The 16,641-nt window shown below is 46.6% G+C and overlaps 5 protein-coding genes across 14 annotated transcripts in view; all 5 read right to left on the bottom strand.

Moving 5' to 3' along the window:
• The window catches only part of LOC120897648 (papilin), a 65,278-nt gene that overhangs the window by 28,439 nt on the left and 20,198 nt on the right, over positions 1–16,641 (bottom strand). The window lies entirely within an intron of this gene.
• Positions 2,079–6,164, bottom strand: LOC120896498 (cuticle protein-like). Its single transcript, XM_040300663.1, has 4 exons — positions 6,036–6,164; positions 5,223–5,945; positions 2,777–2,833; positions 2,079–2,681 (listed from the first exon to the last, which is right to left on the bottom strand). The coding sequence occupies exons 1-4, from the start codon at positions 6,045–6,047 to the stop codon at positions 2,079–2,081; spliced, it is 1,395 nt and encodes a 464-aa protein (XP_040156597.1). The 5' UTR covers positions 6,048–6,164.
• LOC120897650 (cuticle protein) lies at positions 8,171–9,207 on the bottom strand. The gene is made up of 2 exons (XM_040302668.1): positions 9,079–9,207; positions 8,171–8,988 (listed from the first exon to the last, which is right to left on the bottom strand). The coding sequence occupies exons 1-2, from the start codon at positions 9,088–9,090 to the stop codon at positions 8,260–8,262; spliced, it is 741 nt and encodes a 246-aa protein (XP_040158602.1). The 5' UTR covers positions 9,091–9,207; the 3' UTR covers positions 8,171–8,259.
• LOC120897651 (cuticle protein) lies at positions 10,988–12,022 on the bottom strand. Its single transcript, XM_040302670.1, has 2 exons — positions 11,895–12,022; positions 10,988–11,804 (listed from the first exon to the last, which is right to left on the bottom strand). The coding sequence occupies exons 1-2, from the start codon at positions 11,904–11,906 to the stop codon at positions 11,076–11,078; spliced, it is 741 nt and encodes a 246-aa protein (XP_040158604.1). The 5' UTR covers positions 11,907–12,022; the 3' UTR covers positions 10,988–11,075.
• On the bottom strand, positions 13,751–14,747 carry LOC120897652 (cuticle protein-like). The gene is made up of 2 exons (XM_040302671.1): positions 14,648–14,747; positions 13,751–14,567 (listed from the first exon to the last, which is right to left on the bottom strand). The coding sequence occupies exons 1-2, from the start codon at positions 14,657–14,659 to the stop codon at positions 13,839–13,841; spliced, it is 741 nt and encodes a 246-aa protein (XP_040158605.1). The 5' UTR covers positions 14,660–14,747; the 3' UTR covers positions 13,751–13,838.

Below are 16,641 nucleotides of genomic sequence, written 5' to 3' on the forward strand. Positions count from 1 at the left end.
ACGCAGCAGCGCAGCAGCTACACAACTTCTACTCCAGCCCGAGCTCGAGTATTAGCCTTTTGTAACGATTTATCTTTAATGTTTTGCTGATGGAAATTGAAGTTTTCGAAGCGTGTTTTAAAGTTTTCCAACCAAAGCCCTGCGTTGTGTGTTTGTTTGCGGTGCGCTCCATTTCCTATCATAACGAGCGGGTTTGCGTCTGTTTGCCAAACTCCCGCATTACAGTGCGGTTCCGATCTGCCGGTGTTGGGTGGTGATGGCGGCAAGAAAACTTTAGCACATTAAACCCATTTTCAGCTTCCTTGTGAGTGCAACACGCAAACGAAAGAAGACACTCGAACCAACCTTTACAACCAAACACACGATCGCCATTAATCACCAGCGTGCGATGCACCGTGCTCGGGTGCGTGTTTGTCCACTTCAACCTGCACTCGACAGTAGCGCAAATATGCATCGGGAGCTTAAAGTCAACGGGTTGCAACAATGGTGGCTTCTTTTTGGCACCTACACAAACATGTTTTCCAACCGTCCTCGACCTTCCCCAGCCGCGCAAAATAAACACCTGAACGGCTGAAAGTGGCCAACGAAGAACCAGCTGGGCTGTGTGCAGACTCCGCACGATCATTACTATTCATGATGTATGGATTTTGGCTACCGGTGCGCACGATACCCTTGTCGTCCGTGCGGCCAAGTCATTCTCGAACTAAAGTTACGTTCCATCGCACGGCATATTATCCCCGTCGAAGGGAATGCAAATGCATCCGACAACGGCACATCCAAAGAAGCGAGACTGTGTGGGAGTAATTTGTACACAATCGATACATAACGAAAAGGCGGCCGGATTCAAGATACTGTGTGAGAAACGGAACATCAGTCGTTTGCCGGTTGCTCCAACCTATGTGTGTTTGCATGTGTGTGTGTGTGCCTATGTTCCAGGTGAGCAGTCAGCAGGGGAACTCAGTAAGACCTAACCAGAACCAGCAAAACCAGCGAAGCAAATGTGTTTGTTTACGTTATAATTTACAGTAATGTTTACCGTTCCGGTTGCACGGGCATCTATTAGACCTGACCTCCTACCCCGGGGACCAGGAGCCAGGTTGCCGGTTGCGTGTTGATACTGTTTGAAGTATGAAGCGCGAAAACATTCATACTTCAGTTGTCAGCTAGCCGTGAAGCGTGCGTACGAAGCGATACGAGCGTGCAATATTACCACAAGCTTTCTGGAATCTTCACCAACTGGTTCTGCACGCACATGGTTCTTCGTTTTGGGTGTAGTGCTTTACCAGATAACGAAGCAGGATGACTTTTGTTTTGCAGATAGTTGAGTAAACATTCATTTGAGCTTCTTCAAGGACGATAAAAGCAAAACAGCATAACTGAATGAGCTCTTTTATTAAATATTCCTTTAAATATTTGTGCTTAATATGCATTTATTACATCATTTCAACACTGTTCTTTATCAGAAGTGGTAATGCCGTCTATGGATTAAGATTAGAATGTTTTCTAAGGAGCTCCCTTGATATTTCATAAACAAAAAATATACCTCTTGAACTACATCAAGAAGCTATTTTGCTCAAAATTAACCCCATACACCATAGCTCGCCACTCCCATTGGAAAGTATATTTGGTCTTCACGCGATATTGTAATTTACGTGAAGTTCATAACGATTACAACTTGCGTAAAACATCTATTTGTTATCAACCGTTAAAAGCTTTCGACTGGATCTTCGCTTCAACACTTGCGAAACATTCAATCGATGGCATAAACTATCTTGATGAGAATTAGCAAACCCCAGACTTCTATCCCAATACAATTCCAGTAGCAGAAGACTGTAAGCTTTTCGCGCTCAAATGAAGTGCTTCCCCACAGTAGAAAGCCCACAGAGCGTCACAGGCAAATAAAAACACACACCAATACAAAGAGTTTTGACGGATTCAATTGATTGTTATTAATATTCAAAACAATACGCTTAATAAATTAAACGATTCAGGCGTGAGTCTTGTAACGTGGGGTTTTGAAGATATGTACAAACGGTGCCGGATTCTGCTGAACAGTCGTGGGTGGATTAGCGCGCACTCTAGTGATGGAGGGCGGCGGTGTAAGCGACCGGTGTGGCCAGCTTAGCGACCGGAGCGGCGTACGAGATGGCCGGGCTGGCAACCACGGTCTTGGTGGCCAGAGGAGCGGCGTACGAGATGGTCTTGGCTACCGGGGCGGCATAAGCGACGGCGGGCTGAGCAACGATGGTCTTGGTGGCGACCGGGGCAGCAGCGACGATGGTCTTGGCGGCCAGCGGCTCACGGTGGACGACAGCGTTGAATCCGTTGTGCGGGTCAGCCGTGTACTCGACGGTACGCTTGGTGCCATCGGGGTCAACGACGGAGTACGATCCCTGGACAACATCTCCGCTGCGCGACTCCTGCTGGGACTTGGAGTCTCCGGTCAGGGCGTCCGAGATGCCGTACGAGAACGAGTAGTGCGGGTTGGCATCGTACTCTTCTGGCTGGGCGGCGTACGCAACCTTGGCGACCGGGGCCGCAACCACTGCCGGAGCAGCGGCATAAGCGACCTTGGCGACCGGGGCAGCAGCAACTACGGCCGGTGCGGCAGCATAGCTGACGGCGGGCGATGCAATGAGGCCAGCGCGGGCCACGGCGATCAGAGCAGCGAAAGCCACAAACTGTGGAAAGGTGCGAAAGTGAGGTGAGTGCTCAATCCCAGTGTGGCAGCAAAACGGAGAAACATCACCGTCTGATTTGCCTGCAGAATGCCTACCTTGAATGCCATCTTTGCGTCGGGGTTGGAGAAGATGTTGTTCACAGCACCGGATGATCAATCGAACTGTGACTAGCCGTGATCGAGCTGCCCAATTTATACGCTCAACGGTGTGCCTTACCCGTTCCTGCCAAAGCAGTTGCATCGACCAAACCTCCCGCAGAAAAGGCAATAGCCGGCCCTTGGTCTGATCCCTATCCCTCTCCTTCTCCGAAGCCACAGCACAGAAAGCCAGTAAAGAGGGCATAAGTACACGATAAAAACGTAAAAAAGGCGCATGTAAAAGTTGTGCACACCGGGAATCACCGGGCCGAAGTCCCTACTCAAGCCAAACAAGCACAACAAAAGTCAGGCGTTGGTCCAGCATCCATTTTCCCATGCCCCAAGGTGTGGTATCCACTATGGCGATGCAACAACACAACAAATAAAAAGCGCATCGAGCGGCATGCATTACGCACCAACACACGTGCACCGCGAGTCGCGTGCAAAACACTCGCGCAATGTAGGTCTTGCGTATACGCACGAGACGCTGCGAGAGAACCTGTCCGTCTGGCTGGGGCTGCGATTCCGGGCACCGCCGCATCGTAAACGTAATAGCTGGACGGATACCACCTTCCTTCTCGCCAAGAAGGTCGTTCACTTTTAGTTTCATTGGCCTGTTTCTTTTCGGCTTTGGATCGGGCACCGGAGCCCGGCGGTACTCGAGGTCGCCCTCGCTCGTTGACTCGGTTCTACCCGGCCCGGCATCTTGAGTGACTCTCTCGTTAAGTGGCCACTGGGCATAGTAGCACAGAGGTTGGGGCAGGGGCAGGGTTGGACTGGGCTGGAGGTTTTGCAAAAAATCGGTAACTTTTGTTCGGCAGTACTCTACTTCACTCTACCGTACCGTGAACTTCCGCCCCTGTGCCCGGAGGGAGCATATTGCAACTGCCACCACCCTTTTCTCGCACGTCCGACCGGGCAGTCGGAATGATTTTTGACCTTTCGGTGGAACCTTTTTTGCGCCGGGCTGATTGGATACCAATCTTTATGACCAATGCAACGGCAAACGGACCATGTTTTTGCTGCGTACGACACGCTACTACCACACCGACGGATATCGTGGTGTCCGGGGCTGATTGGGAACGAATTCGCACGTTGGTTGTGTTGTTTTTTTGTTGCACACATTGTGCACAACACAGATCACGTGTGCAGATGCCAAATGGTGCCAAGTATCACCGATTAAAATTTGATCAAGCCCCAACTAATGCTATCCTATTGTGCGTGCGCTGTGTGCGTGCATGTTTGCGTGTTCGAACGAACGTGAACGAACCAAAACGGAGAACCAAAAAACCCTCTCAAGGATTTGCCGAAATAAAGACTGTAAACGTAACCTTCAGCACACCTGACGCGGCTCTTCTTAATCAACACACGCGATTATGACGGTCAGGGATGCTGTATCATCGATCATATCCAATCAGACACCGGCTCGAGGTCTGCACCTCCCATAGAAAGATGCTGCGACCGAACCAATGTTATGTTTGCAGTTAACCATGTATTTTCACACCAACTCAATACATAAAAAGCAAGAAAAAAAATTGCAACCATTTCCGTCACCTCACAAACGAGCTCCAATTAAAACATTCCATTCGAATCGCAATCCATGCGCGAAAATATAATAACCACTTTTAAACACATATTACATTTGCTTTCGAAATGCACCGACGACTTCCTCTGCCGATCCATGGCACGGCGAAGCTGTCGATAATTCGCACGGCAAATCATACAGAAACTAATGACCCGCAGCAAACTCGATTTCGCCGGCGATTAGGCCGCGAACGGACCATGGTTGAATCATTCCTCATAGGGCGGGTGATTGGACACCTTGACTCAGAGTCGAAAGAAATTCAAGTGTGTTCCGCAAAGATCACATACCGACCGGTTCTACCATTCCCAGGCGAAAGGCCACGCGATCTGGCATGTGCACGTTGTCAACGAGCCGCTTTGCGAGCCCGTCTGCGCGTGGTGGGTTTATGTAAGCAGCATGTCCGCTTAAGATCAATCCACCGCCGGCAAGGTCGTTGATCACGACTTCAGGCTGCGCTAAAGCAAGTCAACGGTCACTTTTTGCCCGTGCCGGTTCCACGCTTCCATGCGGTAGCTGTTCTCATTACTTTGGTTTGCTCTTTGCAACACCAGCTTCGAGGTTCGTTTCACCTAGTTTCGCCGTACATGTCAGGGCTTTGAGGGCACAGTGAAATGAGAGCAAACCGTGCCATAAAGTAGGGGAAAATATCATACGCAGCGGGTTGCAGAAATTGCATCAGATTTTGCACCGAGTGGTTGATAGGTGAAGCTTCAATAAAAGAATATTGTTATGATGTTTGTGACGGTTTATTTAGTTTCTAAACCAGGAAATAATTTACATGAGGGATTTCGTTTCAAAGTCACTGGACACTATTTAGTGGTGGTAAGCGTAGGCCGGAGCGGCATACGACAGAGCCGGCTGCGACACGTAGGTCTTCGTGGCCAGAGGAGCAGCGTAAGAGATAGCCGGCTGCGACACGTAGGTCTTGGTGGCCAGAGGAGCGGAGTAAGAGATGGTCTTGGCCACTGGAGCGGCATAGGACAGAGCTGGCTGCGACACGTAGGTCTTGGTCAGAGGGGCGGCATAGGACAGAGCTGGCTGCGCGACGTAGGTCTTGGTGGCGACCGGGGCGGCGTACGAGATGGTCTTGGCTACCGGGGCGGCATAAGCGACGGCGGGCTGAGCAATGACCTTGGTGGCGACCGGGGCAGCAGCGACGATGGTCTTGGCGGCCAGAGGCTCACGGCGGACGACAGCGTTGAATCCGTTGTGCGGGTCAGCAGTGTAGTCAACGGTACGCTTGGTGCCATCGGGGTCAACGACGGAGTACGATCCCTGGACAACATCTCCGCTGCGCGACTCCTGCTGGGACTTGGAGTCTCCGGTCAGGGCGTCCGAGATGCCGTACGAGAACGAGTACTGCGGGTTCGCGTCGTACTCCTCTGGCTGGGCGGCGTACGCGACCTTGGCGATCGGGGCAGCGGCATAAGCGACCTTGGCGACTGGGGCAGCAACGAGGGCCGGAGCAGCAGCGTAGGAAACTGCTGGCGAGGCAATGAGGCCAGCGCGGGCAACGGCCACCACAGCGGCGAAGATCACAAACTAACGGAAGGAATTGCTATTAATGACCATTTCCTGGACGGTTTTCGAAGTTCCTCTACTAGGAAACACGGATCCTTTGTAGGAACCTACCTTGAATGCCATGTTGAGATGTTTTGGTGACTTGTTCACTGTTGAATGCTGCAGATTGAACTGTGCTCTAGTTCACTGTCAACATGGTATTTATACGGACCAAGCGGTCTGCTACACTTCTGTTCTTGAGTCTCAAATTGCATCAGAAACACGAAAGAGCGTTGGTGAGGGAAGGATAAAAGCGAGTTCGAACTTTCGACAGTGAGCAATCCAACACCCCACCCCAAATTGATCAAAGGCCAATGCGATCAAAGATTGGACCCAAATGGCCGTGGTTAATGTGCGTATCGAGGTGTGTATGTTATTCTCCTTAAAAACAAACAGGAAGAAACAGAAAGCCATTCGGAAAGTGGCCACCTTTTATTTCCTTTTAATTATTCAATTACAACTATGTTGTTATCCTCGATAAAATTTAAACTGCTTCACAAAGATTGATGCTTTTGTAGTTTTAATTAGAGTAAGTTGATCTCTTTCCTTCGTTGACATGTTTTTATTAGGTACACAACTAAATCTTTTTAAAATATGTTTGTAAACACATATTAACTTCAATAAATAGGACCACCATCATCATCATTATCATGAATAAATGTAAAATTCCTCTTGATCACAATCAATAGCCATCAATACAAATTAGAAATTGATTACAATATTGATGTGGAAATAAATATTATCTGCAGTCAGATATTTAAAAAGTATAATACAAGTAAAGAGTTGACCATCATTTTTATCAGGTCGATGAATTATCAAGAAACCATTCTTATTCACCTGTTTTCGTACAATCTACACGTAAATAGGGATGCATTGTTCATATGTTCCATTCTTAATGCAGCATTGTTTTCATAAATACATATGACAAAATATGTTTAATTTACTTTTACATTTTGTCCCCGAAATAAGCTATTACTGCGGACCTAGAAGAAATCGCATGTTTCGAATTTCCGTGTAAGTCGAATTTCGAAATATTCAGTCAAAGTATAACTAATTTTCGGGTAATTTTGCTTGAAGTGGTAGGTTTTAGCCACTTAATTAGTTATTTGATATGATTATCGCATGGCTCGGTCCCGTAGTACAGTCGTCGACTCGCACGATTTAACAACATACCCGTCATGGGTTGAAATCTCATCTGGACCGTTCTCCCGTAGCAAAAACTGACTCCTCGGTTGCCGTGGTACTGAAAAAGTTTTGAAGGCCTGTATAGGTCGACATGTTCACGTGGAACGTTACGCTAAATACAAGTTATGATTCTAGTTTATTACGTATTTGTTAGTCACAAAAACAAGTTTCCCGGCGGATTGTTTTCCAACAATCTTTCACAAATTAAAATAATCCTTAAATGATACACCAAAAAGCTTTCGAAATGGCATGGTTGCTACACCGGATATGGCATTAAACCGGAAATGTTAATTATACGTTTGCACTAGTTACTAGCATTGTCCTTTTTACATCAACATCCTTACAGATGAAACTTGGCAAAAATAAATGGAAAATTCGTCTCCTTGAAATTGTATTGTTACGTCCCAAAGAATTCACATGCAGTATAAATGATTATTTCCATCCAAAGATATAGATAAATAAAAAAAAGATAAATAACCACATGCCCGTCTTGGGTTCAATCCCCAAATAGACCGCGCCGCCATACGTAGGACTGACTATCCTGTTATGGGGGGGAATCAATTAGTCACTGAAAGCCAAGCCCATAAGTGGTACAGGCAGGCCTTGACCGGCATCGGTTGTTGAGCCAAAGAAGAAGAAGAAGAAGAACCATTGAAAGACATAATAGATTATATGAATGTCATGCAAAGCAGAGGTAAAACGAAGATGAGACGTAGGTGGCATCAGATCCCATTATAGTTTAGAAACTTTTTTAGCAGTATAAGTGATAAATTCATGGAACAAGACAGGACGTATAACACGCTTGCATTTAAGTATTAAAAATACGTTAGATTCAACAATGAATGTGAAGTTCGTTCACATTGTTTTCTTCTTCATCTCCGGTATTGATCTTCGGTGCCGGTTCCATACTAAGAATAAGTATGTTATAGGTTCCCAGACAATAAAATCATTAATTACGATTATAATTCCATCAAACACCATTCATTTTAATGTAAAAAAATAAAACAAACCATTTTAGCATGTATGTTTTAAGATGACTATTTTGTATTTGCTTTTTTCTTGCAATAAATAACTTTCCTTTTGTAACAGTCTGATCAAGTCTTTTCAAGATTTAGTGGTGGTAAGCGTAGGCCGGGGCGGCGTACGACAGAGCCGGCTGCGACACGTAGGTCTTCGTGGCCAGAGGAGCGGCGTAAGAGATAGCCGGCTGCGACACGTAGGTCTTCGTGGCCAGAGGAGCGGAGTAAGAGATGGTCTTGGCCACTGGAGCGGCATAGGACAGAGCTGGCTGCGACACGTAGGTCTTGGTCAGAGGGGCGGCATAGGACAGAGCTGGCTGCGCGACGTAGGTCTTGGTGGCGACCGGAGCGGCGTACGAGATGGTCTTGGCTACCGGGGCGGCATAAGCGACGGCGGGCTGAGCAATGACCTTGGTGGCGACCGGGGCAGCAGCGACGATGGTCTTGGCGGCCAGAGGCTCACGGCGGACGACAGCGTTGAATCCGTTGTGCGGGTCAGCAGTGTAGTCAACGGTACGCTTGGTGCCATCGGGGTCAACGACGGAGTACGATCCCTGGACAACATCTCCGCTGCGCGACTCCTGCTGGGACTTGGAGTCTCCGGTCAGGGCGTCCGAGATGCCGTACGAGAACGAGTACTGCGGGTTCGCGTCGTACTCCTCTGGCTGGGCGGCGTACGCGACCTTGGCGATCGGAGCAGCGGCATAAGCGACCTTGGCGACTGGGGCAGCAACGAGGGCCGGAGCAGCAGCGTAGGAAACTGCTGGCGAGGCAATGAGGCCAGCGCGGGCAACGGCCACCACAGCGGCGAAGATCACAAACTAACGAAAGGAATTGATATTAATGACCATTTCCTGGACGGTTTTCGAAGTTCCTCCACTAGGAAACACGGATCCTTTGTAGGAACCTACCTTGAATGCCATGTTGAGATGTTTTGGTGACTTGTTCACTGTTGAATGCTGCAGATTGAACTGTGCTCTAGTTCACTGTCAACATGGTATTTATACGGACCAAGCGGTCTGCTACACTTCTGTTCTTGAGTCTCAAATTGCATCAGAAAAATGAGAGAGCGTTGGTGAGGGAAGGATAAAGGCGAGCTCAATCGAGTTTTCGATAGTATGTGATCTCCCTCCCCTAACCGTAACAGGTCGTTCCGTTCAATGACCGTGGTGTAAATGTGCGTGTCGTATACCGCTATATGACAATACGATACAGGAAAAGAAGGAACTTGTGACCAATTTCGATCACTTTCCCTTTTTACTTCAGCAATCTTCCTGGATTGTGAAATGTGTCTTGAATGAAAGTCTTATTATTGATTTATTCTGTGTCTGATCAAACGTTTGTCAGGCAATGGTGCTAAATATTTCGTTGTTGGTTGAATAAAGGTATTATCTTCTGTTTGCGAAAGAAATGGGGATACATTTCAAATTCATTCACTTCTTCGATCAAACAATTTTCCCGCATATTTCTGCCATGTACTGGATTCTTTTTTTTCTTCCTTAGCATAATGACCTACGCGGCCATGTCGGCATGTACAGGCTATCAAGAATTATTCAGTACCACACAGCCAGAAAGTCAGTACTTGCTGCGGTGGACGGTTTATACCAGTGCTCTCCAACCTTTTTAGGTTCACGGACCACTGGGCTTTGAAAATACATTTGCCGCGGCCCAACCTTACATCCGACCTTGTAGGGTCAATTGCGTGTATAGAATAGAACTAATATTTTAACGACGAATCTAATTAGGTAAACATTAATTTTTAAAATATGTAAATTTAATTCTAATTCTTGATTCTAATTTAAATTTTAAAAATGTGATGGTGCTGTTTACTTATCATGTAACAAGATAGAAATATTGATTGAATATTTATTATACTTTACTCACATACTCTGAGACATGGACGCTGTCCAAATCAGACGAAGTTCTTTAAGCCGCGTTTGAGAGGAAGATGCTCCGAAGGATACTTGGCCCCGTTTGTGTGAAAGGACAATGAAGAAGCCGTTATAACGATGAAATATACAAAATCTACCGAGACCTCATTGTTGTGCAGCGTATCAAGCTCACCAGGCTCCGATGGGCAGACCAAGTTGTACGCATGGAAACGGACGACCAGTCCGAAAAATCTTTTTTAGGCCGTCCACAAGCACAGAGGAGGTGTGGTAGGCCTAAATTGAGGTGGGAAGATGGCATGGATGTGTCCGCCATTAAGGCCGGGATAACGAACTGGCAGACGAAGGCGCGAGACTGTGAGCGGCTTCGGACACTCCTGAAGCAGGCCAGACCGCAAAGCGATTGTAGCGCCGGATAAGTAAGTAAGTAAATACTTATCATACTTTACACAATATCGATATAAAACCAGTTTTGGAATCGAGCAAGTCAGAAAATGGAACAATAAACAATGTGTAAACAGGATTACAAAAGATAAAAACATCCTTTTCGGGTTCTGCGGGAGCATTTTAAATTTTGCTCAAATTCATTTGCTCAAATTCATAGCTTCCAATGTCTATTATTCACTGTATACCATGACATCATCAATAAATTCAGATTAAAAACAGGATTGTACTTTTAATCCTAAAATCAAGACTGCAAAACAAAACTCTCATTCAAAAACAAAACTGCAAAAAGCTCGAAAAAAAGTATTTCAACCTTAAATGTACACTACTTCCTAGTATTTCCTGAACTTTATGCAGAATTGTAAATAGCGATATCGATCGTATTAAATGAATCTCATTCTCCCATTAAATTCACGATTGCATACAAAGGTTTATGTATTCAAGAAGAATTTTGGAAATTATACGGATCTCCAAAAAAAAAAAAATATTTTCAGTTCACAGATTTGTATTTGCTTTAATCTTCTTAGAATAAATAACTTTCATTTTGTAACAGTCTGATCAAGTCTTTTCAAGATTTAGTGGTGGTAAGCGTAGGCCGGGGCGGCGTACGACAGAGCCGGCTGCGACACGTAGGTCTTCGTGGCCAGAGGAGCGGCGTAAGAGATAGCCGGCTGCGACACGTAGGTCTTCGTGGCCAGAGGAGCGGAGTAAGAGATGGTCTTGGCCACTGGAGCGGCATAGGACAGAGCTGGCTGCGACACGTAGGTCTTGGTCAGAGGGGCGGCATAGGACAGAGCTGGCTGCGCGACGTAGGTCTTGGTGGCGACCGGGGCGGCGTACGAGATGGTCTTGGCTACCGGGGCGGCATAAGCGACGGCGGGCTGAGCAATGACCTTGGTGGCGACCGGGGCAGCAGCGACGATGGTCTTGGCGGCCAGAGGCTCACGGCGGACGACAGCGTTGAATCCGTTGTGCGGGTCAGCAGTGTAGTCAACGGTACGCTTGGTGCCATCGGGGTCAACGACGGAGTACGATCCCTGGACAACATCTCCGCTGCGCGACTCCTGCTGGGACTTGGAGTCTCCGGTCAGGGCGTCCGAGATGCCGTACGAGAACGAGTACTGCGGGTTCGCGTCGTACTCCTCTGGCTGGGCGGCGTACGCGACCTTGGCGATCGGGGCAGCGGCATAAGCGACCTTGGCGACTGGGGCAGCAACGAGGGCCGGAGCAGCAGCGTAGGAAACTGCTGGCGAGGCAATGAGGCCAGCGCGGGCAACGGCCACCACAGCGGCGAAGATCACAAACTAACGAAAGGAATTGATATTAATGACCATTTCCTGGACGGTTTTCGAAGTTCCTCCACTAGGAAACACGGATCCTTTGTAGGAACCTACCTTGAATGCCATGTTGAGATGTTTTGGTGACTTGTTCACTGTTGAATGCTGCAGATTGAACTGTGCTCTAGTTCACTGTCAACATGGTATTTATACGGACCAAGCGGTCTGCTACACTTCTGTTCTTGAGTCTCAAATTGCATCAGAAAAATGAGAGAGCGTTGGTGAGGGAAGGATAAAGGCGAGCTCAATCGAGTTTTCGATAGTATGTGATCTCCCTCCCCTAACCGTAACAGGTCGTTCCGTTCAATGACCGTGGTGTAAATGTGCGTGTCGTATACCGCTATATGACCATACGATATAGGAAAAGAAGGAACTTGTGACCAATTTCGATCACTTTCCTTTTTTACTTCAGCGATCTTCCAGGATTAGGCAATGTGCAGAACGTTTTGCAGCAGAATTATACACATGTTTCATCTTTGTCTTTTTGACGTATTCATGTGTTGTCATGTCATTCCAACAAACTTCAACAACGTTAATGCATTAGTGTAAGATGTTTGCCTTTTCTTAGCTTTGGACAAAAATGATGTTAAATAATTCATCGACAGTGTTGAAATGCTAATGTCTTGTGTTCACAAAAAAATTGTCAAAACAATTGTCAAATTCTGTCATAATAGCGTAAATGGTAAATAAAATTAGACTTTTATAGGTTTCTTACGTTCATTACAATGTGGTCAACATGAGTCAGTTATTGCTTTAGGGACTTATTTTGCCAAGTAATACATATACATGTTTGTGTCAATCTTTTGAGTAAATTATAAGGTGTAATTAAGAAAATAGAAATTATCTGCTTCAGTTCAACCCTTATTATCTTGACCCCCATAGTCCATGCTAAACTTCACTCGAGAAATATGACGATTGATAGAAACAAATAAATGTCTTACTCCGTTGCAAAATCGTTAACAATTGGTTTGAAAATCCGCTTGTCTCTGTCATTTCATGACAGAAAGGCCAAACTCAACAATGACTCAGAAGTAATCAGTAAGATAAGTAAGACAATGTCAGTCGGCTATTTGTCTATTCAGGGTTGATCTTAAGAGCATTTTTGTAGCAAATGTGATATGGTGATACACTTTTTCTTCTTCATCGTGTATGGCGCAAACACCTACGCGATTTTAATAATCCATACTCTTAGAGGTACTTGAATTGTTAGTCCTAGCTACGATAGGGTGGTCCGATATGAGTGAAATCGATTTGGTTGAATACTTATCATCTTTTCTTCTTCTTCTTCTTCTTCTTCTTCTTCTTCTTCTTCTTCTTCTTCTTCTTCTTCTTCTTCTTCTTCTTCTTCTTCTTCTTCTTCTTCTTCTTCTTCTTCTTCTTCTTCTTCTTCTTTTTCTTCTTATTTGGCACAATAACCGCTGTCAGTCAAGGCATGCCTGTACCACTTGACTTGGCTTTCAGTGACTTACTGATTAGACATAACAAGATAGTCACTCCTACGTATGGGTGTACGGTCCATTCGGGGCTTGAAATCCATTCCATCTTACCATTATTACAAAACACAAATTTGATGTCATGCAAGTCAAATTACCTTATATTAAAATAAGATAAATTGAAGGGTTGTCAAAAAAAAAATTAAAAAGGACAACCAAAGTTAAAGCTATCTAACACCTCTTTTGAAGAAAGAACTACAAAGCAGCTAGAACATTAAAGATTTTAAACATTGGAGTTACATTAATTCCTAGTACTTCCTGAACTTCCTAGGGAAAAAATTATGAAATGATTCTCCCCATAGCCTGTCTATTAACGGCTTGTCCAACATTATCAGCATAGCAATAGTAGATACGGCATATTATCATAGCTCAAGCAGACATTCAATCGAAGAATATATAATTGGAATTCAAATAACAAAGTTTTCAGTTCACAGATTTGTATTTGCTTTAATCTTCTTAGAATAAATAACTTTCATTTTGTAACAGTCCAATCAAGTCTTTTCAGGATTTAGTGGTGGTAAGCGTAGGCCGGGGCGGCGTACGACAGAGCCGGCTGCGACACGTAGGTCTTCGTGGCCAGAGGAGCGGCGTAAGAGATAGCCGGCTGCGACACGTAGGTCTTCGTGGCCAGAGGAGCGGAGTAAGAGATGGTCTTGGCCACTGGAGCGGCATAGGACAGAGCTGGCTGCGACACGTAGGTCTTGGTCAGAGGGGCGGCATAGGACAGAGCTGGCTGCGCGACGTAGGTCTTGGTGGCGACCGGGGCGGCGTACGAGATGGTCTTGGCTACCGGGGCGGCATAAGCGACGGCGGGCTGAGCAATGACCTTGGTGGCGACCGGGGCAGCAGCGACGATGGTCTTGGCGGCCAGCGGCTCACGGTGGACGACAGCGTTGAATCCGTTGTGCGGGTCAGCCGTGTACTCGACGGTACGCTTGGTGCCATCGGGGTCAACGACGGAGTACGATCCCTGGACAACATCTCCGCTGCGCGACTCCTGCTGGGACTTGGAGTCTCCGGTCAGGGAGTCCGAGATACCGTACGAGAACGAGTACTGCGGGTTCGCGTCGTACTCCTCTGGCTGGGCGGCGTACGCGACCTTGGCGATCGGGGCAGCGGCATAAGCGACCTTGGCGACTGGGGCAGCAACGAGGGCCGGAGCAGCAGCGTAGGAAACTGCTGGCGAGGCAATGAGGCCAGCGCGGGCAACGGCAACCAGAGCGGCGAAAGTCAGGAACTGTCAGGATAACAAAAAAACCAATGCTACAAAACACTGCACAAACCACATCTGCACTGTGCTACCTCAGCACACCTTACCTTGAAGGCCATGTTGACTGTTGGAGTGGTGATGTTGTTCACAGTACAAAGGATTCAATCGAACTGTACCGTGATTGGGACCGGTGATCCAATTTATACGAAATGAAGCACAACGAAATGGTTCAAACGACAACGTCTTTTCCGGTTTTTCGACGCCGACCAACGTTTTCGACGGCGGACCAATATTGCGATTTTTGCCGTGCCGAGCCGTGCTTGAACTTGAGTTCGTTGCCTTCACTTTTAAAAAGGCGTTACTAAAAGGTCACATTCGTGCGTTCTTGGTCGGTAAACGATGTGATTTTGAATTCCACAACATTACTGAAGCACACTAGCAACTGGCATGAGTTTCACTATTGTTAATCCACTCTGTGGACCACATCCGTGGACGCTACTTTGTCAACGATAAGTGTTTCTACGAATGCTTTTCATGCGTGCATCTTGTATATTTTACATTTATTTCCAACCGAAATTGCATATTCAACGGTTCCGTTCAATTTAAAGCAAAAAAGTAAGCTTATTACAGAAAATAAAGAGTATATTTTTCAGTAAAATATATTCCGAAACCGGCTAGAACAAAATCGATACACTTTCACTTTTATTCTTGGCCATGGGACAACTGTCCTTGATATTATGTAACGCCAAATGGCATATCCAGTTTGAGATTCTCTTTTACTGCGATATTCTGTCTCGGGCGTGCGAACATCCGAAGAAAACAAACGATCTCGTTCCATGGATCGCCCGGTTTGAAGTGCAAGAACATACACAAAAAAGCGAAAACATTTGTAATATTGAAAACATTATACAACTCCTACATCAGGACAAACTTTTGCAAACGCCCCGTAGTGACCCACTAACCAGACAAACATATTACACGAGCAGGACCCTGACATTCACCGCCTTTTAAAGTGTCGCTCAGTTTCGTTAATCGAATCCCACGCATCTCGAGTGTTGCGCTGTACGTAACGAGTGCGCAACTGTTTGACCTAGTTACGGGCTGGTGTATTGTTACATTTTACAATGCAGGGATTTAAAATGGCTTTGAATTGGCACGTGGATTTGTATAAAACTTGTAAGTTTTTGCGACTATCACACTTGCTGTCCGCTACAAATTCATTCGCTGGTCCCCAATCACTTCCCACTGGATGTGAAATCTGTCATGCATCAAACATGACGTTTTTCTAATTTTCTTTCACAACAGGTGAATTGGAACAGCGGTATCCACACTATGCTTTTGACACGCATTCTAACCATCATCCTTCACGGGAGTCATGCGGAAACCTTCGGCCAAACAGCACGATCAGTCTCACCGCGTAACATCGGCTTCCTTTTTGGCAAGCCAACAACACCAACAGCTCTGCACACGCCACGGGAGGGCAACATCGAGGGTCCTCTAAACTAAACCCTTCTCCGGCTGGTGCCTCATCGGGATGAGTGATGAGAGATTCGCTGGAATTTGCACAAACACACACCCGAGGTACCCGCAGAAGGTGTACGACGAACGGAAACCGGTTCCTCGTTTCGTGAGACGCGTTTGGACGCAACCTTCCCCCGGGCGTACCCACGGACGACAGTTTCAAGCCGTAGAGAACCTGGGGGGAGGACTCACTCGTTAGGTACTTTGACAATGACACACGGTCAAGGTGATTGGATGGTTTTGGGGCACACGTCTTTAGGGCGAGTGTGTAAGCCGCACTCGCCCGATGCTAACGATCGTGTATGTCCGTCTAATCGCCAAAAAGGTATCGCCAAGAGGTGTTTGAACCGTACGAAGGTTGCGAAGGGTTACGCTGGGATCTGAGCAGCAGCGTCGTGTAACATTGCGCCTTTCGGTTCCGCTTCAAATGATCCAAAGTTGCGCGGATCGGAAGAGATGTACGTTTTGCTCTAATTTACCATCCTTTTTTTCAAATATGCTTTGCAGTGTCTCGACGGAAAGAACCAAGAAGTAATGCAATTGAAATGCTAATGATAATGATGACGGCGAGTGGAGTCCG

The sequence above is a fragment of the Anopheles arabiensis genome, chromosome 2 (genome assembly GCF_016920715.1).
Source record: "Anopheles arabiensis isolate DONGOLA chromosome 2, AaraD3, whole genome shotgun sequence".
Lineage (NCBI taxonomy): Eukaryota > Metazoa > Arthropoda > Insecta > Diptera > Culicidae > Anopheles > Anopheles arabiensis.